General features: G+C 41.9%; 1 protein-coding gene across 1 annotated transcript in view; it reads right to left on the reverse strand.

The window, feature by feature from the left end:
* Window positions 1–13,660: 13,660 nt before the first annotated feature.
* The window catches only part of grin1b (glutamate receptor, ionotropic, N-methyl D-aspartate 1b), a gene marked incomplete at both ends in the record, with an annotated part of 53,384 nt that continues 39,706 nt past the window's right edge, over window positions 13,661–27,338 (reverse strand). The window contains 3 exons of the mRNA XM_083783531.1: window positions 13,661–13,726; window positions 18,359–18,460; window positions 26,835–26,980. Coding sequence (XP_083639657.1) covers window positions 13,661–13,726; window positions 18,359–18,460; window positions 26,835–26,980 — 314 coding nt within the window. The remainder of the gene's footprint in view (window positions 13,727–18,358; window positions 18,461–26,834; window positions 26,981–27,338) is intronic.

The following is a 27,338-nucleotide window of genomic DNA, read 5'->3' on the forward strand; positions in this document are numbered from 1 at the left end:
GTTGATGGCAGACAGACATATTTTGGTAAAAAATAAGATATGGTTGTGCTTTTGTTGTGGTATACTGATCAGTAGACTAATTGTTAATGTTTACTATGAAAACCTGCATCTCCCGTCCATCCGTTAGTATTCACCCACGCCTCCATATGGTCACGCCTCGTGACATCACGTCTCCATATATGGTCATGCCTCGTGACATTATACGCCAGTCCATATATATGGTCATGCATATGTCAGTCTGACATCATCAAACCCTCTACACTCAAGACATGCTATATATGGCCATGAACTCTGGCAATGCCCTGCATGAGCCCTGGCCATATCTGTTTTTCATTGTGCATTTTTTGGTCAAAGTTGATCCCATGCATGCCAAAGCGACACCACTCACCCAGCAGTCTGTTGTCACCCAGGCGGATGCGTGCACTCGCTGATCTGCCCCAGCCTCCACACTCTCACGGAGGAGACCGCCGACGAGTGGCGCCGCCAGGGAACACCAGCGGCGCCGCCGTCTGGCCAGGGAACACCAGCGGCGCCGCCGCCAGAGTCTCACGGACTCACAGCAACTCTGCATCTGACCTCAAACCCTTAGATCATCTCCATATATGGAGCTGACCTGTTCTGACATTCCGTTGATCCGTCCGCACCTGTCCTTCCTGTTCTGACATTTCATATGTTGATCTGACCTCATCAAACCCTGTACACTCAAGACACGCTCCAAATACTGCATGGCCAGTACAGAATTCATGATGATTGATTGGTGATCACCTGTCTAAGGGAGAAGTGCTTATTTCCTCTCCCTTTGGCCTACTGAAAGGTCGACTTTCAGGCCTGTTTTAAAGGTAGCCAGTGATCTGCATTTTGGGGTCAGGGCATTACACACTTGGGTGGCAGTGCTGTAGAAGGATAATTTGCATGTTTGTTTTATTCTTATATTCTATCTGTGTATCTTAGGTTTGTGTGTGTGTGTGTGTGTGTGTTTGTTTGTGTGTGTGTGTGTGTGTGTGTTTGTGTGTGTGTGTGTGTGTGTGTGTGTGTGTGTGTGTGTGTGTGTGTGCGTGCGTGCGTGCATGCGTGTGTGGTGTATAAATAGGTAAATAGCACTTTTATCCAAAGCGCTTTACATACAGTAGATTGTGCATTTCATTCACCCATTCACACATGTATTCAAATTTCATAGATGGTGGAGGAAACCATGCAAGGCACCAACCTGCACATCAGGAGCAATTAGGGCTTCAGAGTATTGCTCAAGGACACTTCGATGCCAACTCTGAGGGAGCCCGGGATCGAACTGGGAACCTCATGATTCCCATCCGTACCCCGGAGCCACTGCCACCCCAGCGGTGTGTGAATGCAGTATGTCCTCCTGTGGACAAATGGGCATTCTTCTGTTGGTAGGGTTTAGAAAGAAACCTGAGCTGCATTCCTGAGGAACTACCCCCCCCCCCCACACACACGCGCGCGCGCGCGCACACACACACACACACACACACACACACACACACACACACACACACACACACACAGAGAGAGAGCGGAGGGGGAGGGAGGGAGAGTGGGACAGACAGGGAGACAGAGACAAAGACAGAATGGAGAGAGAGAGAGAGAGAGAGAGAGGCAGGCAGGCAGACAGACAGACAATACATTTAATACATACGTCTGTGTGAACTCAGCAGTAATACATGCACCATTAAAGCTGGTGTAAGTGATATTTGGTCTGTCCACTCGGATTAGTCGGCATATATATATATTTTCCAATAAAGAGAGAACCCCGTTCAAGTTCCAGTTCCAAATTTTGTCTGCTCTTTTTTTTTTATCCTGTATCCGTATGAGTTCTCTCTCCTGATTTGATACAATTTGTATTTCGACCAGATTATTCTTTTTGTTCTGTTTAATGAAGAGCTGAAGAGACATATAGGGCCAGGGGGTGGTCCCCTGTTATAGGCCTCATGCAGCCTACCAATGATTTCTGAATATAGAGCTTATAATATCACTGATTAGTGAAAGGAGCCAGCTTAGGTGGTTCGGGCATCTGGTTGCAGGCGCAGTTGGAGGAAACACATCGACTCACTGGCCTTGGAACGTCTCGGGATCCCGAGCTATTAAGCAAGTGACGTTGTCTGAGTGCAGCTTGAAGGCATTCATGCAGGCTAACAAATTAATGCAAACAAGCACAACTTTACTTTATGAATATTTTAACAATTTAACATTCACAATTATATTTTTAATCATTTCGCTACAATATACAGTTCATATCCCAGTCACTGTAGAGCAGGGGTGGCCACACCTTTTTGGCTTGAGAACTATACTTTAAAAATGAGCAGTTCAACAAGATCTACCCTTTGGAATAGCGTAGCGGTGCCGGTGCTGTCATTACATATAACAATATAACAAATGCCAGTGGCGTGCACAGATAGACACTAGGGGGTGCTAAAGCACCCCCTGCCCTTTTGGCAATTATTTTTTCTTAATTTGTAGTGTGTGGACCATGCGGTGACATTGATCAAATCTTGATAAAAAAACGCTTCTACTATATTATTTAGGCCCCCACAATCTAAAGCTATGTTTCTATGTCAGTGGTTCTTCGATTAAAGAAAAATAGCAGACCTACAAGCTCGTAGCGCGCCACTCGGTGGCGCGCTATGAGCTTGTAGATCTGCTATTTTTCAATAGCTTAAGCACCAAAATGCGCTGCACTAGGTGCCCTTTTTTTTCACTTGAGCACCTGCCCCTCTAAATGTCTGTGCACGCCACTGAATCATTGCATTAGGGGTGTGCCTAGAACTTCTATAAGCCATGAAGGGAGACAGGCTCTTCTCCATGTCAATCAATCAAGTCACCAAGATTCAAGTGGTAGTGCCAAAAAGAGGATATTCTTTCTCTTTATATTTTAATTATATATATTTTTTTTAGGGGCATGTCATGTGGTCTACCTGCACTGCCTTGGGATCGACTGATCACAATCGTTTGGGCAGCCCTGCTGTAGAGGTATGACATGCTCCAGTATAGTAGGCCTATATACATACAGAACGTAACATCTGCATGCTCATTCCATCCTGTCCCTATGGATTTCCATCCTTCTGGGAGTGGGTGCATGTGCTGGGTTTCCCTCACTCCCATGATCCTGAGACCCTGAGCCTTCCTCCTCCTCGGCGGGGGAGCACATGTGAGAGACCAGCAGACAGTGGTAGTTCCACAGCAGCAGCAATGTCATCACCAGCACACTGCAGCACAACACCAACACGACCAGGAGGGGGCGCCAACGCACCGGCGCAGACGAACCAACAGGAGGCGGGAGAGGTGGAGGTGGATGAGGATGACTCCAGGAGCGATGGAGCCACAGACACAGGCGTTTGAGTCCAGAATGTGCTGTGGTTTCTGAGGCTCTGCCGTCTGATCCGGTCATCTTAAACCGTCGTTTAGGTCACCGTCAGAGGAAGACTCTAGAGGAAGACAGATGTCGAGCTATCTGCTGTAGCTGTTGCTTCTAGCCAATGAACCAGATTGCTTAACAAGCCTGTACTGGTTGGTGTGGTCACCAGTAGATATTGTAATGTGGGAACATTTGCAACCTATATGCCCTACAGTGTATTGTCCACAGCCTATTGTGTGTGTGTAGTTACTAAGCCTATGTGTTCTGATTGGGTCTCAGCCTCAGGGGGTTCTGGGTAGTGGGTAGGTTATGTTCAGCCCGCCAGTTTAGTGTGTTATGTTCAGGTTTTCAATGTGTATGGACGTCTGAGTGATTCCTCCTCCGTCTCTGCCCGAGAACTACGGACCGACACCATACAAAGAAGACTATATGCACAGTGTGAGTTTACATACCCGACAGTATTTGTGCCAAGTTCTGTCTGTCAACTTATATGCTGAAACGTGAAGTAAACATCTGTAAATCCATCCGGGAAACCTTGTTGTGGCATCATTCACTCGCCTCCAATCCACCACAACACCAAGTCCACAACAATATTCTGATCCAGTTTGTTCTGTTGAAATGTGCCTTTTCAGAAAAAACAGATTACAGCATCATCATCTTCATCACGGTCACCCTCCTCTGCTCTGCTCTCTGCAGATAATCAGGAATATATAAAAACAATTAATTCAGTCATCTGTATGAGAATCAGAGTCATCTTTGTCAGAGTCATCACACGTTTTACAGGTGCACGCTCCATTGTTTTGTTGATTCTGTGAGAAGGGAGTAGTGTTCATTTTGTTGAATGAAACTATGATGAAAACTGTTGTAGTATACAACATGCTGTGTACTTGTACAAGGTACTTGTACGTGAATATGCAATGTACTTGATATGTATTGTGTACTGCCTGGAGTGTAATAGACTGACTGTCTTGTTAGCCACTTGTTAAAGGGACACTTCACCCTTTTTGCAAAAAAATATATGTTAATGACGTTTAGAAGCTTTAGAACACTTTCCTGGAGATCTTTATGTGTGTAATATGTGGTTTTAGATATTTTAGATTGTAGCAGTGAGCCTGTTGTCTCTGATGTCATGGACACTGGGCTCACTTCCTTCCTGGACTACATGTTGTCTCAGTAAGACAGCTCTCCCCCTATCCACAAGGAGGAGCAGTGCACCAAAGAATTATGGGAATTGTAGTCCAGGAAGGTAGTGAGACCAGTGTCCATGACATCAGAGACAACAGGCTCACTGCTACAATCTAAAATATCTAAAACCACATGTTACACACATAAATACCCCCAGGAAAGTGATCTAAAGCTTCTAAACGTCATTAACATATATTTTTTTGCAAAAAGGGTGAAGTGTCCCTTTAACCCTATGTCTCAGTGGCACGTCATTAGGACACCAGGATCCAGAGCTATATATGATTCTAACTAAGCTATATTATGACTAAAACTATAAGACTAAATAAATTGACAATTTTGTCAACTAATAAAAACTATAGTATGTGTGTGGTGAAAATGTTAGGGATGGACTAGTGGAGAAGAGTTCCAGTAGAACTCTTGTTTGCGCTCAGGTGTTGCGCTTTGAAAATTAGCTTGTAGATTGTCTATTTTCAGCATGCAAGTGTAAAATATGCCATTACGACCACAATTGTAGACCTATACTCTATATTGTATTAACATACGGTCATACGCTTTAGTTTAACCCATTCTGACCTGAGATCAGATTCTAAAAATGTCAGTCGTTCTTCAATTTTTTCAAAAATAGCAGACCTACAAGCTCGTATCGCGCCACTCGGTGGTGCGATATGAGCTTGTAGATCTGCTATTTTTCAATAGCTAAAGCATAACATGATGCTGACACCAAAATGGGTGCCCGGTCAGAATGGGTTAAAGCCTCACTACCTTTACCTGTACCTTTTTAAATTAATGTAATTTTGTAAAGTATGTTAATACATTATAATGTATACAAGTGGTTGTATTTTGTTTCCCTGCTCTTCTATTGAGACATTTTAGATGTCAAAGGTCATGGTTCACCTGCACAGGATCTCGACACACCTGATGGTCAAGATTCAATTTATCCCCAGAGCAAGCGGTCTAGCTGGCTCTATTAGCTCAATGGTTAAAGTGTCAGCACTGGCACAGGAAACAGTGTTCAAATCCAGGGTAGAAGGGAAGTTACATACTGTAGTGCAGCCTTAGGCCAACTATAAGTAAGCTAGTAATTATAATAAGGCTGTTTTACTACTATGGTAACTATAGGTTTTTCATATTTCGTTTGTATTATTATGGTGTACAGTTCTGTAACATTTAAAACCATCTGTGCAACTATAGTCAAAGCTTGCAGTGGTGGAGTGACCACGGACGGTTCAACAGCTATCGTTACAGACTGGTCCACCACCATGTATTCCTCACTATTGTTTGCTTGTAATGTATACAGGATATGATCCATGACCGTGACCTTGTACTTCTTACTATTGGTTGATTGTTAATGTTGGTGTTCATTGAATTATTTAGATAATCTGGTAGTATCAATATCATCAGTAGTAGTAGTAGTAGTCATCCTAGTAGTAGTAGTAGTATCTAGTATGCTCTCAAGAGTTAAATTGTTGTATTACTTAAGAGTGTAAAATAGTTATTTTTATCAAAGTTAGCCTGTTGTCTCTCCTATGGTCAATTACATTAATCAATACAGCATCACTGCATCAGCATGGAATTGTGGACAAAATCTTATCCAACGATTCTTTCGTTTTGGGTCTGCAAGGCTAAACCTCATCGAATGGTGGTCCGTGGCTCAAATGCCGGAAAAAAATAATGGGCCTTGATATGAAAAAGGTTGAAAAACACTGCAAATATATTCCTGATTTACAGCATTTAGATTTAATCTATCCTCCGAGTGTCCCTTGAGATTATTATGGGCTGGGTCCCATCGTCTACAAGTAGTCAAAGCAACGAGCTCAAGTACTTCAAAGCTACCGAGACAACCACCAAGAAGAAGAGAGGAGAGGAGTAGACAAGGAGAGAATTAGGGGGAGGTGGAGGAGAGGAGATTGAAGGAGAGGAGAGGATTTGTTTGTCTGATTGTGTTCTACAGATACAGAATTTAACTATAATAAGTGAAACCAGTGACTTACCTCACATCAGCAAGCAGTGTTCAGTTCTGTCTGTGTGAAGTAAGTTCATTCTTTTTTTTTGTTTACCTTTCTTTTATAGGTTCATCTTGTGGAGGTGGAGCAGAAACCTGGACAGCCACCAATAGCCACACCTCTTGGACCTGGCCCCTCCCATTGTGGGCTCAGGGATCAAAGGAGCTCTCTAGCTGCATGCAGGGTTCCCATGGCTACCCTTCTAGAATTAATGCAGCCAGCCAGCCAGCCACACACACACACTGTCACACATTGTCAATCTGTATCCAAAACACATATACTGTAGCTGTACATTCTTACATTCGACACCAGATTCTGTCAGTCCTGACGCGTCAATAAACGGCTATCATTAATAACCAATACATTCAATAACCACAGGCTGCATTCCCTCGTCAGTTTTTTGATATGTATCATAGATATTTTATTTGCACAATAATAATACAACTGATTTCTGTTACAAATGATTATCAGAGTAACTCATTATGAAATAATATTTATCATTTATCATTATTACTGTTATTATTATAATAATTATAATTCACACCATAGAGCTGTGTTTGCAAGTGATTGACAAGCAGACAGTGGTACACAGTGTTCACAATGGAGACCCGTACGTCTCCAATACGAGTGGCTTCAGGTGCAGTTACAAAACAACGGGAGAAACATCCACAAACTGATCATTTACCACTTTTAGAAAAACATTCAGGCATGTGGAAACATCCAAATATTTTCAAAAAATGCTGAATCTACAAGCTCGCAAAGCAAACATCATGTCGCATGGCGGTGTGTCATGAGTTTGTAGATATGCTATCTTAAAAAAAAAAACGAAAAAAAACACAAACCTTTTTTGAAAATCTTTGAAAATCTTAAAGGGACACTTCACCCTTTTTGCAAAAAAATATATGTTAATGACATTTAGAAGCTTTAGATCACTTTCCTGGGGGTATTTATGTGTGTAATATGTGGTTTTAGTTATTTTAGATTGTAGCAGTGAGCCTGTTGTCTCTGATGTCATGGACACTGGTCTCACTACCTTCCTGGACTACAATTCCCATAATTATTTGTTGCACTGCTCCTCCTTGTGGATAGGGGGAGAGCTGTCTTACTGAGACAACATGTAGTCCAGGAAGGAAGTGAGCCCAGTGTCCATGACATCAGAGACAACAGGCTCACTGCTACAATCTAAAATATCTAAAACCACATATTACACACATAAAGACCCCCAGGAAAGTGTTCTAAAGCTTCTAAACGTTATTAACATATATTTTTTTGCAAAAAGGGTGAAGTGTCCCTTTAACCTATGCCCAAAATAGGGACAGAGGTTGAAAGTGGTTAAGCTCCCATGTCATTTAGTCACGTTTGGGGCCGAAGTCTTTGTAGTCACATTAGAATACACAGCACAGAGGTCATTTTTGATAAGGGCTAACGTAACCTCAGCATTGCTGTCGTATTTGTACTGATTGGTTCAGTTTTCCTTCCATGATTCTTTTACATTATGTTTTGTTCTGCATCATCCTGAGTTTATTCAGTGTCTAACAACTGAACAGGACCTTTGTACTTTTCACAACAAAACTGAAGATTCCTGCCACTACATACTAGCTTCTGTTCCACAGCCCTGGAAGAAGATAAATAACATCAATCTATCACAACACCAATGGTTGTATAATATATCAGAGCTATACATCATCATGTTACAGTGAACCGGAGCAAAACAAGAAACATCAGTTATTATAGCTGTGTGAAAGAAAGAAATCAAGAAACATCAGTTATTATAGCTCTGTGTGAAAGAAAGACATGAAGGGGAAAATATGACTTTTCCCAGTCCTGCAATTATTCTACTGCAACGCTTGAATTCACACATCTGTATACATGTTGTGTAAATCAGCCTCAAGGTCAAATGCAGGCCCATTGTTGATCAAATGAATGTCAAAATGTCTCCATTGACTGTCACATTATCACTAGTCTCTCAAGACAGACTGTTGCCTCTGAGGAACAACAGGGGAGGCGCTGTTTTCCCGAATATTTGACGATGGGATTCTCAGATTGCATTATCACAGACTGTATAAGTACAGTCACCTCACCATATGTATGTGCATATAAACACGTGTTAATATGCACGTATAAATAAAGTGTATTATTATTATTATATGCCTGTGTTTATCTCTACAGATAAGGTTCTGATTCACATTCCTCTCAGGATGAGTTCCTGGGGGCTGCTACCTCTATATGGTTCTGGTCTAAATGGGTTTCATGGGATGGTTCTCCTCCAAATGGAGCTTTACAGTGGTTCTGCTTTAAGTTGTATTGTGCAGTGACAGGTCTATTTCCCCCCTCAGTCAGTGATGATGGTTCTGCTTCCCTGCACTATAGCCTTTACATTCAAGTAACGTTGCTGGACCTGCAATGATGATCATGGCATCTTTCAGTGCCAGTCATGATTAATCCTGGTTTGTTTCCCATCCCTGCTTGGTTGGCAGCCAAGCAGTCACTCAATTTTACAGCCAGCTAAAACATCTCAGACATAAATCAACAATATAATTTCCACTAACAAAAATACATAGTATAGCGTTTCTAGGTAGCAGACAGTATTATTCTATCTGAAGGTAGAATGTACCTCAGTCTAAATATAAAGCTCAGTGAAATACAAGGAGCTTATCTCATCTACAATAAAACAGAGGACTTCATAGAACAGTAGAAAATAAAAATAAATAAAAAATATTTTAAACGATACAGCGGACGTTCACGCACAGAGGAACCACTTCACAACAATATGGCGGCGCAGGCCTACACTGGTGTGTTTGTGCGTGCGTGCGTGTGTATGCCAGGCCCAAATGATTCCGTAACCAAAGCAACAACACAACATCCTGCAGGAAACGCATCACTGAATGAATGTTACCACAGCAATATAGTCATTCTGTGACCTCACAATAGAACCATCGCAATGACATCATTAAGATAAAGTCTTATATTATAACCCTGTAACTATTTTGTGTAACTATATTAGAACTATTTTATGTGTAAATATATTATAAAGCGCAACAGGCCCTTACACAGTGATTAAATATGTTTATGTTTAGACAAACCCCCGTGTTATTCTTGAACGGCTCTCATTTACAGTATGTTAGGTGTCAACTACTGTACCTTTCGTTGCCCTTGAGCTCTATACTTATAACTAAATATTGATATAGTTCCCACCATGAGACACATGGTCTTCTTAGCTGCTGCCTCCCCCACCCCCTAAAATACATTTAAAATGTAACCTTGTGTGAAGCCTGACAAGCCTGTAAGTGAAAAGCAGGTTACTGAACCGGTCATCTGTTCATTGGCAGTGGTTATGGTGCCAAGTGATGTCACTATCTGTTGTACTCCATAAAAGTATGACATCACAGGGCACCAACACCAGCCATGATGACCGATGGTCAGTTAAGTACCATTAGTTAGATGGTATCGGGGTTTAGTTCTATTCTCTAAGAATAGATTTTATGTTAAAGTTAAAGTCATAAAGAATGGCCATGGCGCCTCTGAAGACATCGTAAAACGAATAAATAATTCCGCTCTGAAACCTGCGGCAAATCAATTCAAATAACTGGTTTGAATAGTTGCAAGATACCAGAGTCATACCGCACACAGAGATCGGGTCAACCTGGAAATAAGACATCATAGAATATACTGTACTGTATTCTAGCAGTTGGTATCAGTATGGCAGTATTGAACAGGGGCAGATACATTTATACACTGTATAAATGCACAGTGACAACCATGAGGATCATGTGGGTGGGGGGGCTACCTATTCGTCCGACGGCCCATGATTAGCCACTTTCACTAGTTTGGGTCCCGGGGAGACATCGGTCCCTATTTTCGTACGTGCCTTACCCCCACCCTTATCCCTAAACTTATTTTCCTTTTATTTCTTTTACTATTTAAAAAAAACAGTTTAAATAATTCAAATAGCCAAACTACAAGCTCACAACGTGTTGATGTAGATCGGCTATTTTTTATTTATTTTTATGTTGTTCAAAATAGTTAGAACTTTAGGGTAAGGCACGTACAAAAATAGGGACCATCGAATTTATCTTTTGGAGTCACGGGCTAAAAGGTTTAGGAACCACCAGTGGCGTGCACAGACATTTAGAGGGGCAGGTGCTCAAGTGGAAAAAAAGGGCACCTTGTGCAGCGCATTTTGGGGCGGGAAGTTGGGAACCCATTTTGGTGCGTTAGCTATTGAAAAATAGCAGATCTACAAGCTCATAGCGCGCCACCGAGTGGCGCGCTACGAGCTTGTAGGTCTGCTATTTATTTATTTATCGAAGAACCACTGACACTGACTGGGCCTAAATAATATAGTAGAAGCGTTTTTTTTTATCAAGATTTGATCAATGTCACCATGGTCCACACACATGGTGTGTGCACATTGCCAAAAAGGGCAGGGGGTGCTCTAGCACCCCCTAGTGTCTATCTGTGCACGCCACTGGGAACCACTGATCTATACGGTGTCCTCTGAGATGTGTCTGGGTAAAGACAGGTTTGCTGAACTCTGTGTAACGCACGTCTCTCACATCATCTGAATAATCTACCACGACGTGATGACATCGCCATTTACAATACTGTACAGCGGTACAACGGTTAGCTAGCTAGTCAATAACATCGGGTACACTGGCATTAGCCATGCTTGAAAATCTCTTAATTAACGTCACAACGAAAGCGGCAGTGGCATCAACAGACAATACAATAAATCATCATCTCTACAGTTGCCATGAGCCATTGCTGGTTATTACATTTCTTTGATGAATGTATGGGTATAGCGTTGGATTTTAAGACAGAAGTCTGAGTATCCATCGGACACCTAGCGTTAATACTGTACACAGTGTTGGCAGTGACCTGGGTGCTAAACAGATTCATCTTTACACAGAAATATTAAAATGGTGTCTATTATTACAAAGAACTTACAGTCTGTGCTAGAGTATCACAGCAAGAGAAGTTTTCATGAATAATCACATGAACTAGTGCTACTACAGTATAATGCGTGAAAGGTTTTGGTCAGCAACAATGTTTTGGTTAAAATAGTGATTGAATCTTGTTGCTACATGGCTGAAAAACGTGTTATAAAAGCTATAATACACTGAAGGTTTTGTGGCATGTTATGCATCATACCACGGATATGGGTGTTTAAGGGGGTATCTTGCCATTGGTCCGACGGCCCATTGTTCCGAAACCTCTGCTTTCACAGCGATGAACGTTTGCATCCGGGACAACGGGCCGCCGGAACAACGGCCAGTCTCCATGTAAGGCACTCTGCTTGGTGGCGCCCGTATAACAACACCCATAGCCGTTGTATAATCACAGTCTCTCGCTTATTATTACTGAAGTGACTCATGGCTGTACAAACATGTTAGAAGTATGACTATAGCTGAATATTTGATGAAAACATGTGAGGTGACAATAAACTAGACTATAGTGCATTAGACGAATTAGACAAAGATTAATTAAACTAGAACGGACCAACTAAACTAGATTTATTTAATAGACACTAGTGGCTCTAAGCGGAGAGTGGGATCATTTATAGCCTACTTCCAGATTTTACTCAATTAATGTACATAAATATATGATATAATATAAGTTACATAGTCTGTTTTTAGGCTAAGCCACATCCAATAACGGCACAACCTCTAATGACCTCTGAGTGCATCCGACATAGAGGGAACCGAGGAAGCACGTGGTCGTAGTCTCGTAGATACAAAGTCAACACACACACACACACACACACACACACACACACACACACACACACACACACACACACACACACACACACACACACACACACACACACACACACACACACACACACACACACACGATAAAACCTCCCAACTCCTATGAGTCGACACACGTACACTTTGATGCGCATTCCTATAAAACACAACTGTGCTGTGCTTTACCAGTTGCCATGACAATGCCAACTCTTGCGGCATACCAGGGAGTAAATGCCTGGTTTCTATTGGTCATTTTTCTATTATAATCAGTGTGTGTGTGTGTGTGTGTGTGTGTGTGTGTGTGTGTGTGCACGCGTGTGCGTGCGTTGGTGATTACTGGCATTAAGGTCATTCTTCACTGTGAGCGTAGTACTTCATTACAGCTGACAGTACACTCCATGGCATATATCGCCATGGTAACGACCATCCTCAAGCAGATTACTGCTTTTGTGTATGGCCGAAAGTCAATCACAGCTGCTTGAGTCCAATTTAAAAACTACGTTTCCCAGGGAATTGTGGCTATAGGCTGATTCCTTCCTGCTTGCAGCAGACGGTTTGATTGGACGTCAGGTTTGCGTTCGGGGTGTAGTGTATAGTGCACCGTTTCCCAAACAGTGGGTCGGGACCCATTTGTGGGTCATGGACCAATTTTTATGGGTCACGACTCGAGTAACAATCCAATTTCCCCTACATCTTAAAAACATGCATGTCAATTTCAAAAGATTGTTTTGTATGAAAAAATTTATAATACTTTTATAAAACAATTAAGAAATACCATGAATAAAAAATAATAACAATTAAGAAGAATAGTGTAAATAGACGACCTACAAGCTCGCAACGTGGCGCGAAGCGACGTGTTGTGCGCTTGTATATCTGTTATTTTCACTAGCTTGGGTCCCGGGGGGCAAACTGGCGAACCACTGGGTGTGTAGAGGTAGTAAAAAGACTGTGACATCACAAACATCTGATCTACAGACTATCATCAGAGCTCAGGGCTTCTCTGTAAATGCGATGGAGAGAAAACCACTCAGAATAATAAAGTTGTTAAAACAAAAAAACAAGAGTTTGAAAAATATATATTAAAACTGACAGACTGTCAGCCAGAGAGACACAATACAGCGTGTGTGTGTGTGTGTGTGTGCTGTGCATGTTTCCATAATGAATGTGCATGTACTACTGTATGTTTGTTTGTGTGGCTCAGGAAATCTAGCAGCAATGGTATACCAGAAACTCTGGCTCATTATCAGAATCCTCTCTATGTCTCTCTCTCTCTCTCTCTCCCCCCCCCCCAGTCTCTCCATCGTTCCTTTGGTCTTCTCTCCTTCTATCCGTCCACCGTGCGCTGCCACTCAGACCACGGTGCTGACGGACGGATCCGATAGGTTGAGCTGGCCCGTGATGTCAGTGGGGTAGGGCTGTGGGAAGAGATGGAGAGAGAAATACACACACACACACACACGTCAATGACATAATCTTCATCATCATCATCCTCTTAATACCCCTCCCCCCCCCCCCCCCCAACGTGTAGTAGGGCCAAATACCAAGCTCAGATTCAGAGTGGTGGAAGTCAAACTAATACTGGAGCGAGACAGAGAGATTCCATAGCCAACGTCAAGGAGTGTCTGTGTGTTTTTGTCTGTGTGTGCTCAACTGTGAGACTTGGCCGTATAGAGACAAATTGAATATTGGGTGGAATTAAAATGGTCTAATACTGAACCATGTGACTATAGAATCTTTATTCATATCAGGCATAATAAACCTTGTATCTGCACATTTCAACGTTTTACATTGTTTTTGTAAATGAATGCCCTACTTCTTCATCATCATACAATAGTATACTACTGAAGTAGTGAAATTACCAGATTTACAAATTCAAATAGCTCACATTTTAAATGTATTTTAAATTATATATAATGATAATGAGATACGAGGTTTCCGCCCACAGCGACAATGTGTATGTGTTGAAGTTCTCCTCACAGACAGCTGACCTCCTCTCAGCGCTGAGCTGCTGTTGCCTAGCAACCAACGGCTCACCCAGCAGTGTGGCGTGTGAGCTGCTGGTGTCGCCGTGGCGATGCCAGGCTGATTAACCAACAGCTCCTCGCTGATGATGTCACCGGAAAGGTTTTAACCTGGTGATGATGTCACCAAGAGATCAACACCTGAGGACATCATCCAACCATCTGCATAATCTATCTATCTATCTATCTATCTATCTATCTATCTATCTATCTATCTATCTATCTATCTATCTATCTATCTATCTATCTATCTATCTATCTGCCTCAGAAAGTATTACGATAGAGACAATATTCCTAACAGTCTGTGCATGTGATGACTGCACTACCTATTTCCCCACCACCATTCGGAAACTGTTCGTGAAGCCCGCATCTTAAATGTCCTGCAGATCGATGGATGCCATGCCCGGCCTCGCTCATCATGGCTGCTGTAGGAAACGGTGGCCATTTTATGAAGGGTTTTTGCGAAAGACCCTTAGCTTACTAAGGAAGAGGCAAAATGTCCACCACAGCGAAGCTACAGATGGGAGCTGTGACTGTCTGTGTGGTTCCTTCTAATCATTTTAACAGCATAACTCATCCGTTTGTAAGGGGGGGAGGGGGGTCTGCATGGTGCACGTGATCAGAATGAATGGGTACCAGCAGTGGTGGAAAGAGTACTCACATTTTGTACTTGAGTAAAAGTATCAATACAGCAGTACAGAAATACTTTTACGAGTAAAAGTCCTTGAATTCAAAATTGACTTTGCGTAAAAGTATTGGTATCAAAATAGTACCAAAAGTATAAAGTACTGTTTATGCAGAATGTCTCATTTCAAGTTTTCTCAAGTTTAAAAATCTATTGAAAATAGCAGATTGACTATTTTCAATTGGCCAAAATGTATATAGGGTTGAAGTGGGCAAAGTATGTTTTGTAATAATAATCAAAAGCTATTAAATAACTAGTAACTAAAGCTGTTAAATAAAGGTAGTGGAGTAAAAGTACAATATTTGGATCTGAGATGTAGCGGAGTAGAAGTAAAAGTATTGGAAATACTCAAGTAAAGTACAAATACCTTAAAATTGTACTCAAAGTACAGCACTTGAGTAAATATATTTAGAGGCGTACTGTACGTGTGAACCCCATGTGAGATGGCTCTGATAATATCGTCTCCGTCTGTCGGGTGGAAACCGCACTATGAACAAAACGTTTATACTTTTCGGGATTCAAATAAGCTCAAAATGCAGCCCTTCGCGCTTGCGTTTCGAGTTTGCAGATCAGCTACTTTTCATGCTTTTGTGTGACGATGTAATAAGATCAAGTAGGTTGTTTCATTTACGGGAAAAACACAAGACGTTAAAATGTGGAGAGATAAGAGGCTTCTGCATTACCTAAAATGTAGTGGAGTGAAAGCCATAAAATGATGGCTTTCATTCCACTAAATATTCTAAAATAAACATTTTACTTTTGACCCCACTACATTTCTAGGTCGGGGGAAAAGTACTTATGAATGACGGTAACCACTTGAGTCCCGTTTCAAATAATAGTGAAAATAGCAGATCTGCAAGCTCAAGTTCCTAGATCAACAAATTTCATTCGGGATTAAAAAAGTATATATCTATCTATCTATCTGCTATCTGTCACGGACACCCAAATGAACATTTAGTAAATCTCACCATGTCGTTCTCGTTTCGCTTTGATACAAACCCTCAAGCTGGGGAAAAAATGTAATATAGTTTATGCATTTTATGCCACTGAGCGAGCGTGTGTGTGCGTGTGTGTGTGTGAAGCTACAGTAGACACCATTCAAAGTGAAACAGTCATATAAAAAAGAAAAAAGATAGATGGTCACAAAGAAAAATGGGTCAGAGTTCCCCCTCCCCATCACCTCCTTTCCATCCCAACCCGACACATCAAGTCCTGATAAACCACCCCCACCAAGTCCATCACCATTTGGAGTCCCTCGGGAACTCAGCCGTATAGTAACGTGGCCTAAAAACATGCACGCGCAGGCACACGCACACACACGGTCACACGCACACACACACACACACACACCTCAGCTCGGTGTCCGACAGAAACATCTACTAGTAATATCATTTCAGACAACTCTCAAAATCACTCTCAAAACCCACACCTTTTTCCTCATCATTCCACTGTTTTTACCGATCAAAGCTTCAGTCTTAGCCTCTTATCCTCTTTTTTTCCTAATAAATGTTTTTCTTTTGTTGTTGTCCCCCCCCCCCCCCATGTAAAGTGTCTTTGTTATTATTATTATTATTATTATTATTAATAATACTTTGTTAAAACGTTTTTTTTTAAACTTTTATTTAATAATTTTGACGGGACAATGCATATTAATGGACATTACATAAATGCAATGTAAATACACCGGATTTAGCAAAAATGCTAATTCTCATTCGCAGTCCCCAAATAAAAACATAAAACAAAACAAGCAAACAGTACCTTACATTAGCCTCATAAAGAGATGTCTAGCAAAATATCATGTCTAATGTATCTGGTATAACGGCTGGAAATGTCTAAATGTAGATGTAAATGTCATGCAGATTTCACTAATTAGTGAAATCAGCTTGGTGTTTGGTTGGAATGACACCTTGTGTCAAAAAAAGAACACTTGCAGAATAGCCCCAGACTGTTTAGTAATACAATGTGCTAACAAGTTGTGCTGTCAACACTCAAAAAACACTGTCTGTCCTGCAGAGACAAACATTAAATGATAAAGTAGGCCAACTGTATCAGGTTGTGTTCAGGGTCAATAGGACAAGCATAAACCTTCGCCAGTAGACCAGTTTTAAAAGTGTTCTTGTCCATTGAGCCAAACTGTCCTCCATGCAAGTAGGCTAAACGTTTAATTTTAAACACACACAAACAGCCAGATTCCAGAGAGAGTCAGACTGCTGCAGTGCAGAGGGATTCTGTATCCTCCCAGAGTCTGACACACAGCAGAGGGACTCAAACCCCTCCCGGAGAGAGAGAGAGAGAAGTGAATGTGTTCAAGTTGCTACTGTATTAGCGTTTTAGAACAGCGGGTCTCAGTCTTCTGTAATTAAAATGAAGGACCCCCAAAACGCTGAGAGCGTACAACCGAAAGGACACGCTCTCAAGGGTCCATTTGGAACCCCTTCAAGGAGCCCTGAGGGTCCCTTCAAGGGCCCCGCTTTGGGAAGCACCACTATTAGAAGACCTTCAAAGGTCAGCTAATATCATCATCATCTCCTTTCCCCCTGAGACAACCTGCAGACGACACATTAGTTAGAGAAGAAAACACAGAGCACGACCTGCGGGTAAAGAAGAGAAAGTGTTCCTAATTAGTTAGATGGAGAAGAGAAGGTTGTTCTAGTTAGACATGAGCTAGTGAGGTAATCAGAAGCATTAAACTTATTTTAATAAATGTTTGTTATCTTTGTATTCCACACACACACACACAACACCCAGCCTCGCCAGCTGAAGGTCAGCGGTGGGAAGTGACAGGGAGTGACAGGAAGTGACAGGAAGTGACAGCGAGGATGGGATAACGAGGACAGACGAGGGAGAGGGAGTGACAGACACCCTGAACGTGGACAGGAGACAGACAAAAACCACAACTCAAAACAAAAGACAAAAAAACGAGCAGAAAGGACAGATTTGAGGAATAGCAGCATGTCCACAGGAGATAAACAACTGCACAGTTTGACCCTAAAACCTCCATGTGCAATTTATCATCTCTCATCTTTTTTTATTTTATTATTTTTCTCGGTCCACCTGAGAGATGACTCAGCGAGGAGACAGCGGAGAGGAGAGATGATGGGAAAGGGGAGGAAGGAGAGCGAGAGGTCAGAGGTGAGCAAAGGAAGAGGGGAGGAGAGACAGGAAACGGAGTAAGAAAATGAAGAGACAGGTGAGAAGAGAAAAGAGAGGGATGGAAAAGGGATGGGACAGACAGAGGACTCAGAAGCGATAGAGAAATAGATAGATAGAAGCTGGTATGGCATAGAGGAATAGAAGGAACAGGAGGAGAGGTGAGGAGTGTATCTTCTTCATCTCCTTACCGTTGTGTCTCCAGAGGCCCTACGTCGTTTGAGGTCGGAGGTCGTGGGGATGGACCTAAAAGGGGGTTTCAGTTCGGGCTGTTCTCTACCACTTTTCCTATCCTAAAATAGACCATAATGATAGCGTACACACATTAACAAGCATTCACGTAAAGCTTTCTAGCATGTCTCATAATGTCTAAAGTATCTCATGTACAGTATAATGTCGAGTATCTTTTGTGTCTATCGTCTTATCTCTAATGTCTATAGCACGTTTCATGTCTAATGTCTCAGGTATAATAACGGCTGGAAAGGTCCCATGTCTAATATCAAGGATGTCTCATTTCTAATATCTAGGTTGTATATCATGTATTTTATGTATAATGTCTAACATATCTTAAAGACGTGGTGAAATGAAAAATACGTGTTTCACACCTTTAGAGCATATCCGTTGGTTCTAATATGGACCTACTTAACCTGAAATAAAGATAGATTCTTGTGAATACAAATTAATCTGTATTTAATTCACCCGTTCTCCCATAGCTCACATTCCTAGAAACATACCTAATTTTTATTACAGAGCCACTCAGTTTTGCATCTCATTCAAGATGACGTCCAGTGTATTACTTATTTTAAACAAGCAACAACATAGTAACAACCACTGCATCTAAGCCATTTCACCACGACTTTAAGTCTAACGTCTCTAGCATGTCTTGTGTCTCATGTCTCACAGTAAAATATGGTGGTATACTGTATCGACCATGTAGTACTATAGTGTGGTATTGCAGTGTGGTAGAATATAGTATAGTATAGTAGCTATAAAATAGTATACCATGCTATATTATACTATGGTGGGACTCACAGGGGGTGTTTCTGTATACGAATACATACATATGTATGTGTATATATGAATTAATTATATACAGGTATATACACTGCATATCATGTCTGTTGGGTGGAAACCTCTTACATGTCCAAAACGGTTTAGGAAAAAGCATCAGAAGTAGCAGATCCACAAGCTCAAAACACATAGCTTCGCGCCACGTTTTGAGCGTGTCTATCTTCTACTTTTGATGCTTTTGTGTGTCGATACAGTATAGTCGAGTAGGAGCGTTCATTTGGAGATGAGAGGTTTCTGCCCAACGCCAACGATATGCGTATCTACTGTATGTATGCGTACGATACGATACGGTATGTGTGTCAGTCAGTCAAAGTGTTTGCAGTCCCAGGTGGAATGCTCAGTGAAACAGAAGGATTGACCTCCATTTTACTGCAACGGTCGACACCGCAACATGAGGCTCAATACAACAGCGGGAACGGGGAGTAAAGTAAAAGGACAACAATCTAAAAGGAAATACTCTGGATGAGGAGCGGGCGGGATCATGGGAGTGTGCGTGTGTGTGTTAGTATGTGCATGTGTCTATTTGTGTGTGGCAATAGGGGTGTGTGTGTGTGTGTGTGTGTGTGTGTGTGTGTGTGTGTGTGTGTGTGTGTGTGTGTGTGTGTGTGTGTGTGTGTGTGTGTGTGTGTGTGTGTGTGTGCATGCGTGCGTGCATGCGTGTGTCACTCCCCAATGCATGCAGCGAATGCAACCAAACAGGGAATGGGGGAGGGTATGTAAATAATGGGGGAGGGTATGTAAATAATAATATGAGTGGGATGGATGTTTCACCTCAAACATGTGGCCAATCATATTCATCGGCCCCCTGCCAATGTTGACTTGACCTTTGACCCATCGGAATAAACAGCGACTGATTCCACAATGAAATTAACATGATAATAACGATATGACGTAACATTATGAATACGGTACAATTGTGATGAAAACCAATAACGTGGTTGATTGCAAAACAATGCTAAATCTCCTTGGACCAAACAAACAGGATTATGACCCGTGTTTTGGCCCCAACCCATAGTTGGAGAAACGAGGCTGTGACATTGTAGACACAGTGGAAGACTTGGATTAAAAGAACATCAGTCTAAGGTGCGTCATTCCAAAACCTATACAACTTGTGCAGTGATGCCCTGTGATTGGCCAGTGCACTTGTGCAAGGACGTGCTGTGATCGGCCAGTAGCCACTTCGAGAGGCAGTCGGGGAAAACGCTCTCGCCAAAAGATGATTTACTACTCAGTGCCTATCGGGTCGCAATTTGAACCGCACTGAGTCGGTCTCAATCGAACTTAGCAACGTTCGGCATTATAACTCGCTCGGTGGTGCGTTTGTTTGAGACTGTGCGCCTCCGTTGCGGTCAAAAGCTATACTTTATTCTGCGTTGGCCACAGAAGCGGGGCGTGGTTGTAAGCACAAGCTGTATAGGATTTAGTATAATACGTCTAAGGTGGCTGATGCCAGATATATCCTGCAGTGCATCGACAAGCTCCATACGTCCTGTTTACAGTAGATGCACAACAGGTGTGCAGTCACACCTAGCTCTAGGGTCCAATTGGTTTGACTCAGACCAGGTGTGACTGCTGAAATCAGCCATCTGCCACCCTGCCTACACAGTACACACATCATCATCATCATCATCATCAGAAACACTGCAGAAAGCAGCTGTTCTAAAGCAGTTCAAACATCGTTATATCATGACAGATTCACACATATTAAGCCACCACAGAACCTTTGTGCCAGGAGGCCTCGCAACCACAAGAGAAGATCTTTGTTAGATGAAACATCATATGCATTCTCTCATTGGCCTAGTGAAATATAGGCTATTAAAACTATAAACTGTTCCTCATTGTGCTGAGAGCCCCCTAGAACCCCCTCAGACTTTGAAATGCTAAAGGATGAAAGCTCCATCACAATTGTCCTGGGTTTTAATCCAACCAGCGCGCTACTGCAAGCCTTAAGCAAGTGCTTGTTTTAACAAGGCCCTGCCCAGGCTCCATATATGGAGCTGGCCTGTTCTGACATCACAAACATGTTTTCCATGTAACTCGAAGCAATATAGAGCCACAGCTGAGGCTGACATGATGGCGTAAACCCACGCTATATGTGTATAAAACTCTGTATCTCTGTTTAAACTTCAGAATAATATATCTGGAACCTCACTCTAAGCATTTCCAAGATCACTTCTCTGGAATAAACCCAAATATATATATTTTTATAAGAAGTTTCTTCTGTTTATTGAGGTAATTAAATAATATCTGTATGGTCCGGTATTTAGAGAAAATTAAGCTATCAGTATATCTCTCAGCTTTCTGCCTGCATCTCCTACAGTGTCTCTTCTACACTGTCTCAACCTCAGCTCTCCTAATGTCTGTCTCTTCTATACACTGTCTCTCGCTTAGCTCTGTCTCTCCTACACTCTCAATCTCAGCTGTCCTACGGTCGCTCTCCTCCTCCACCGTCTGCCTGTCAGCTGTCCTGATATCTCTCTCTCCTACACCATCTCAATCTCTGCTGTCCCACTGCCTGTCTCTTCTACCTCTCTATCTCTCCGATAGCTGCCGTGCAGTCTGAAAACATTCTTAACACAACAATCAGTGCTGGGATTCCATTCAAATAGAAGCTCTGGGGTGCCGGAAAGACATTACTCTGAAACGGTTAATAGAGGTTCTAGGTTTGTATGAAACCAGGGTTCCTCCAAAAAAGGAGTACACCCGATAAGTCACATTCTACCATATACTCCAGCCCAGATTTAAACTATCAATGCATCACTCAGAGCTACACACTTTTCACACCTGCAAACAGACAATTCAACCGATGAAGTGTAGTGAGTTTAGCTCAAGCCACCGTACCAGTGTCAATCGTGTTCTTTTTAACCACTTAAAGCCTAGCGTCCCTATTAGGGCGTGTCATAATAGCAATACATTTGGCAAAAATAGGCAAACATTGAGCGAAAATAGCATGCTCTATAGATCTTGCAGAACATGGAGATCAGCTTGCAGATCAGTGATAGATTTTGTATACAAAAGTGTATGATGCAAGAAAGAATGGAGGCTTTCTGCCGTTCAATGTGGCACATTGTAAATGGATTGTCTCCTTGTCTGCTACGGTCCATAAAGACATAAGAGACTAAGTAGAATAGGGTTTATAAATATACATGTTTCATCTATATGTATTTCTATAATGCATGCTCCATAATACATGATGAACTGCGTGTCAGGTCTCGCTATCTCCCACAATGTCTTTGCCTTCGAATGTGAACCTCATCTTTCTTTTGAACAGTTAAATATGCATGCATCCTGTGTGTCTCCCCCCCACACATACACAGTCCTGAAGGACAAAAGCACCGACTGGGAGGGATGAAGCCTTGTGGAGGTCAGAAATGGGGACACGAGCATGCAATGAAGAGCAGGGGCGTCATTTAGAGTCCCAGGGTAGCATTTGCTACCCGACCCGGTAGCATTTGCATTTAAACTGAGTATTAAATTGTTTTATACATGTTTTCTCCACTTATTTACAGATCGACTCTGAGTGCGTCTCAATCCACATCACCTGCCCATGTGACCTGTGACATAATGTGACACACATACAGTACATATTTCTGAAATAGCCGGTGGTGGTATGTTTTATCCCTACTTCTGGTCATATACAGTAGACTGTGTTACATTTATGTGTGTGTTAATCACATTAAAGATCCCTGCACACTCCAGAAAACAAGCCCAGTGTGCAAGGACCTGTTAGGTATTTTATGTGCCAGTTTGTGACTGGAGTTTACATGTGTCCTATGTTCTGCCTATGGTTATACAGTTCTTATTATTTCGAAGGTTAATATTAATATTCATAATTACATAAATCCCCAAGTATTAATTAATACATATCAGGACCATAACACTAAACTAGCAAGAAATAGCAGATCTACAAGCCCACAACACATTGCAATGGGACGCTTTGTGAATTGGCTTTTAAGTGCATATTGGGCCTAATAGTTTAAGTAGTTTAATAGAACCCTGCTCCTCCCTACAACAGTCCAAGTAATGACCTGAATTACTGGCCAAACAACAACAAGCCCTATAGCTGTCAGCATTAATGAACAAGTAACTAGCATCACGTTTACAGCTCGTCAGCCACAGGATAGAACAAGGTCACACACACACACACACACACAGCCTTCACCCTTCATAGACCTCATACACTCAGTGACCTGATCAAGGAGTCTAGAAGTCTAGAGATCACTGTGGGTCGGGAGGGAGTAAATATTATTATGTTACCCCTGTTTCATACTATCTTTTTTAGTATTATTTCGTAGCGAAATGTCTACTGGGACAGGTACTAGGACTCGGCGCAGGCAACCAGTGCAACAATGAGAAAAATGGAAGTCCTGCACACTGTCTTCACTTATAGCAGTAGTTTATCATTATTAGGCTACTCGGTTACAAGGTTTCGGTCCACTACGACCATCATCAGGTATCTCCAGATACCTGATACCTTGCAGATTCTTTCACTGTTAACAGATTGTGTGCCCTAGACGTCCACAGACGTCCTGGGACGTACCCCGTATGGGGTGCCCAAGATGTTTGTGGACGTCTTTGCTAAAAAATAAAAATAAAAATATGTAAAACGTGGGCCGTGAATGGTTCATGCACAATGTATTATTTATTTTGTTAGTTTGGGTCACGGCCACGGGCACACATCAAATTTCTGTTTTGGGACTGGACTGGAGCTTATAAAAAGATAGGGAAACACTGTTCTAGCTGCGAGTTGCGTTCCCACGATTGGATGCCTAGAAAGTCCTGTGACTCCTGCATGTAGACATGTAGATGTCACATCACAGCCACAGAAATGAGCAAACAGAGCCACTCTGAAGTTCAAAGTCGAATGCGGTCTCAAAAAAAGGTTGCATCATTATCGCACCCAGTTTGCCAGGCCCATTTTACATGGGAAACGTGCCTGAAGGAGAACTCATGCTCGACATCAATGGTTCTCAAATGGTGTGCTGCTGAGGCACACTGTGGTGCTGTGAGGTTTTGTGACAACCATTATACAACAATAAAAAAAACGTATATACAATATGACTTATTTTCTAATTTACTATATCATTACAGTAGCTGTATCAGTAATATAGGGCATAGCAGTGGCGGCCTGTGGTGCCATATTATGCCAATATATGGCAAGTATATGCAGAATATATGCTGCATACATGCCATATTCAGTTTCATATATGTGCATATATGTGGATATATAGGAAATACAGTACCTTATGCCTTATACTGTATATATGACCACATATATCATATGGATATATATATACTGTAGACTATACCAACCAGACAACTATAAAGCCTTATTATAACGTGTCCTCTTTATAAGCACTCTGTCATTCTACGCGTGGTCCCGCTGACAGACCTCCCTGCAGGTTGGAGTTCTATCACAGGTAAAAAAGGTCACATATTGTTCCTGCCTTGTCCCAGAGAGAGAGAGGAGAGAGAGAGCGAGAGAGAGAGAGAGAGTACTGAGTACTACTACTGACACTGTGACCTACAGTATGCCATCTCGTGCTGTGACTTTCCAACTGAGTCTCCTCTCCTGTCCTTGTAGCTATGTTATCAAATTGGAAATGTTCAAATTGGAAATGTTCGCACGCACGCGTGCACGCACATGCCCACACACACACACACACACACACACACACACACACACACACACACACACACACACACACACACACACACACACACACACACACACACACACACACACACACACACACACACACACACACACACACACACACACACACACACACACACACGTGCACACACCAGTATTTGATATACCGAGAGAGAGATTTTAACAGACATGCCTAAACAAGCCCATTGTACCTCCAGTCCAGACTCCATTTTAACCATGTTAGATGTGGCATGTGGGGACTGCTATTGTCCTTTTAATGCGTGAGGGGGGCCGATGTTTTACAATTACTGTTTCTAACTATTTCTTTTATATAATTTGGTAATATTTTTTAGTAAAATGAAAAAACGAATTGAAAAATATTAGAAGGACAATATCAGTCACCAGAACCAAGGTCTGTTAACATGGTCTGTTAAAAATGAATATCAAATATCTAAATATTGAACCAAGCAACAAAAAAACTGTCCGATGACCCCAAACTAGTTTGAAATTGAAGTATCCCTTTAAGTATGTTCAGTTCAGAAACAATTTCATTTCTGGAAGCCAGACCTTTCAAACGTCTGTGCACAACCCTATGTGGAGACACATCCTTGACAAGCAATGTTAGTCCATGTTTTAAAACTACCATGGTTCTTAAGCCCCACAGCAGCGCAACACATCTTTGTCCAGCCCTGGATGCCATGTCATCTACAGTATACAGCGAGTTACGGTTATGGTCCAACAACAGAATAGTTTTCAGTCTATTAAAGGAGAATTCCATACTAAAAGGCTTTCTTACCTTTCTTTGTAGTTGTTACGTCCCCATCAAAGAGGTCCAGGTGTTATTTTGTGCAAAAGCTCCTTATTGGCTATTTCCCCTACCATAAGCCCTAAATGAATTGCATTGAATTGAATGGGATGTATGGGGTGTTGTGCTAATTCGCTTATTTCCATCGCTCAAAATTATAATTTTTTTGTATATATCCTCTCTTCATAATGTAAATAATAACCAAAGCGGCACAGTTTACTACTTATTTCGATGGAAATAAGTGAATTAGCACAACACCCCATACATCCCATTCAATGCAATGCAATTCATTTAGGGCTTATGGTAGGGAAATAGCCAATAAGGAGCTTTTGCACAAAATAACACCTGGACCTCTTTGATGGGGACGTAACAACTACAAAGAAAGGTAAGAAAGCCTTTTAGTATGGAATTCTCCTTTAACACTGAAAACTCATCATTCCCAAACATTATTATATCACTCGCTGCAGGCAATATCAAATCCTCTGCAATCAAATAGTGAATGGCTTTTTCTTCTGTGCAATCTGAATAGAAACCAGATAAGAGGGAGCTCCAACAATCACGTTCAACCCAGATTTGGCTCGAATAAGGAGTTTAATTAATTTCGCTCCTATGAGAACACTTGCGGCGGGTGGTTACCATTCTAAACTGGCCCTAGTAAAATGTCAAAGCCCCCTCCCCCCTTTACTGTACATATCATTTATTTTAACCGTTTATATGCATAGTACTGTGTATGTCATTAAATGTTCTGATGAATTGAATATGAAGGACCCCAATGGAAACCAGCCTTAGGCTTTCTTGGGTTTTTAATCCTCTTAGCAGCCCTTGTATTGAACTGTACTTTCCTGTGCTTTTTTTCTGCAAGGTGATAATACAGTATTCATTGTCTCCATGAGACACTGCAGCTTTGATGGGTTCATAGATCCATTTGTCAACACTATAATCACTGATTATAGTGTCTGTGTCACAGACGCTTTGAATCCCGTGTATTCAGAGGGTAAGCTTAAGAGTTAAACAGAACAGAGCAGAGTAGAATAGATTACAGCACAATAGAGTGCTGAAAATTAGACTAAAGTGCAATATAGTAGAATCCTGTGGAATAGAATAGAATAATGTAAAATGGAGTAGAATCCAAAACCTGTAGGTTCTTTCTCCAGACGTTTACCGCAGCAAACGCCAGCTGCATCTGTTTCCTGCGAGCATCTTTGTGTCGTTTGTAGGCGATCTCGATGAAGATGAGGAAGATTCCTGCCACTATGCCCCCGGCAACCAGCATGAACACACCTGGGACGACAGTATTAAAATTAGTACAGTAGTAGTATTAGCAGCCCTACATTGTAATAGTAAATGGACTGCATTTATATAGCGCCTTTCTAGTCTTTCCGACCCTTCACACACCGATGGCAGAGGAAACCATACAAGGTTCCAAGGGTTCAGTGTCTTGCTCAAGGACACTTCAACCAGGAGGAGCTGGGGATCGAACCCGGACACAACGCATCATAGAGTAACACTTTAAATTATTTACCAGTTTGTTTATTGAGGTTGTTGACACGGCTCTGAAGTCTGAATTACTTTTGGCCAATTACAATTCATGGTTGGAACTTGGAACTAGCTGTTGTATAAATGAGTTAAAGTAGGCGAA

Source organism: Protomyctophum parallelum (genome assembly GCF_964188405.1).
Source record: "Protomyctophum parallelum genome assembly, chromosome: 15".
NCBI classification, from domain to species: Eukaryota; Metazoa; Chordata; class Actinopteri; order Myctophiformes; family Myctophidae; genus Protomyctophum; species Protomyctophum parallelum.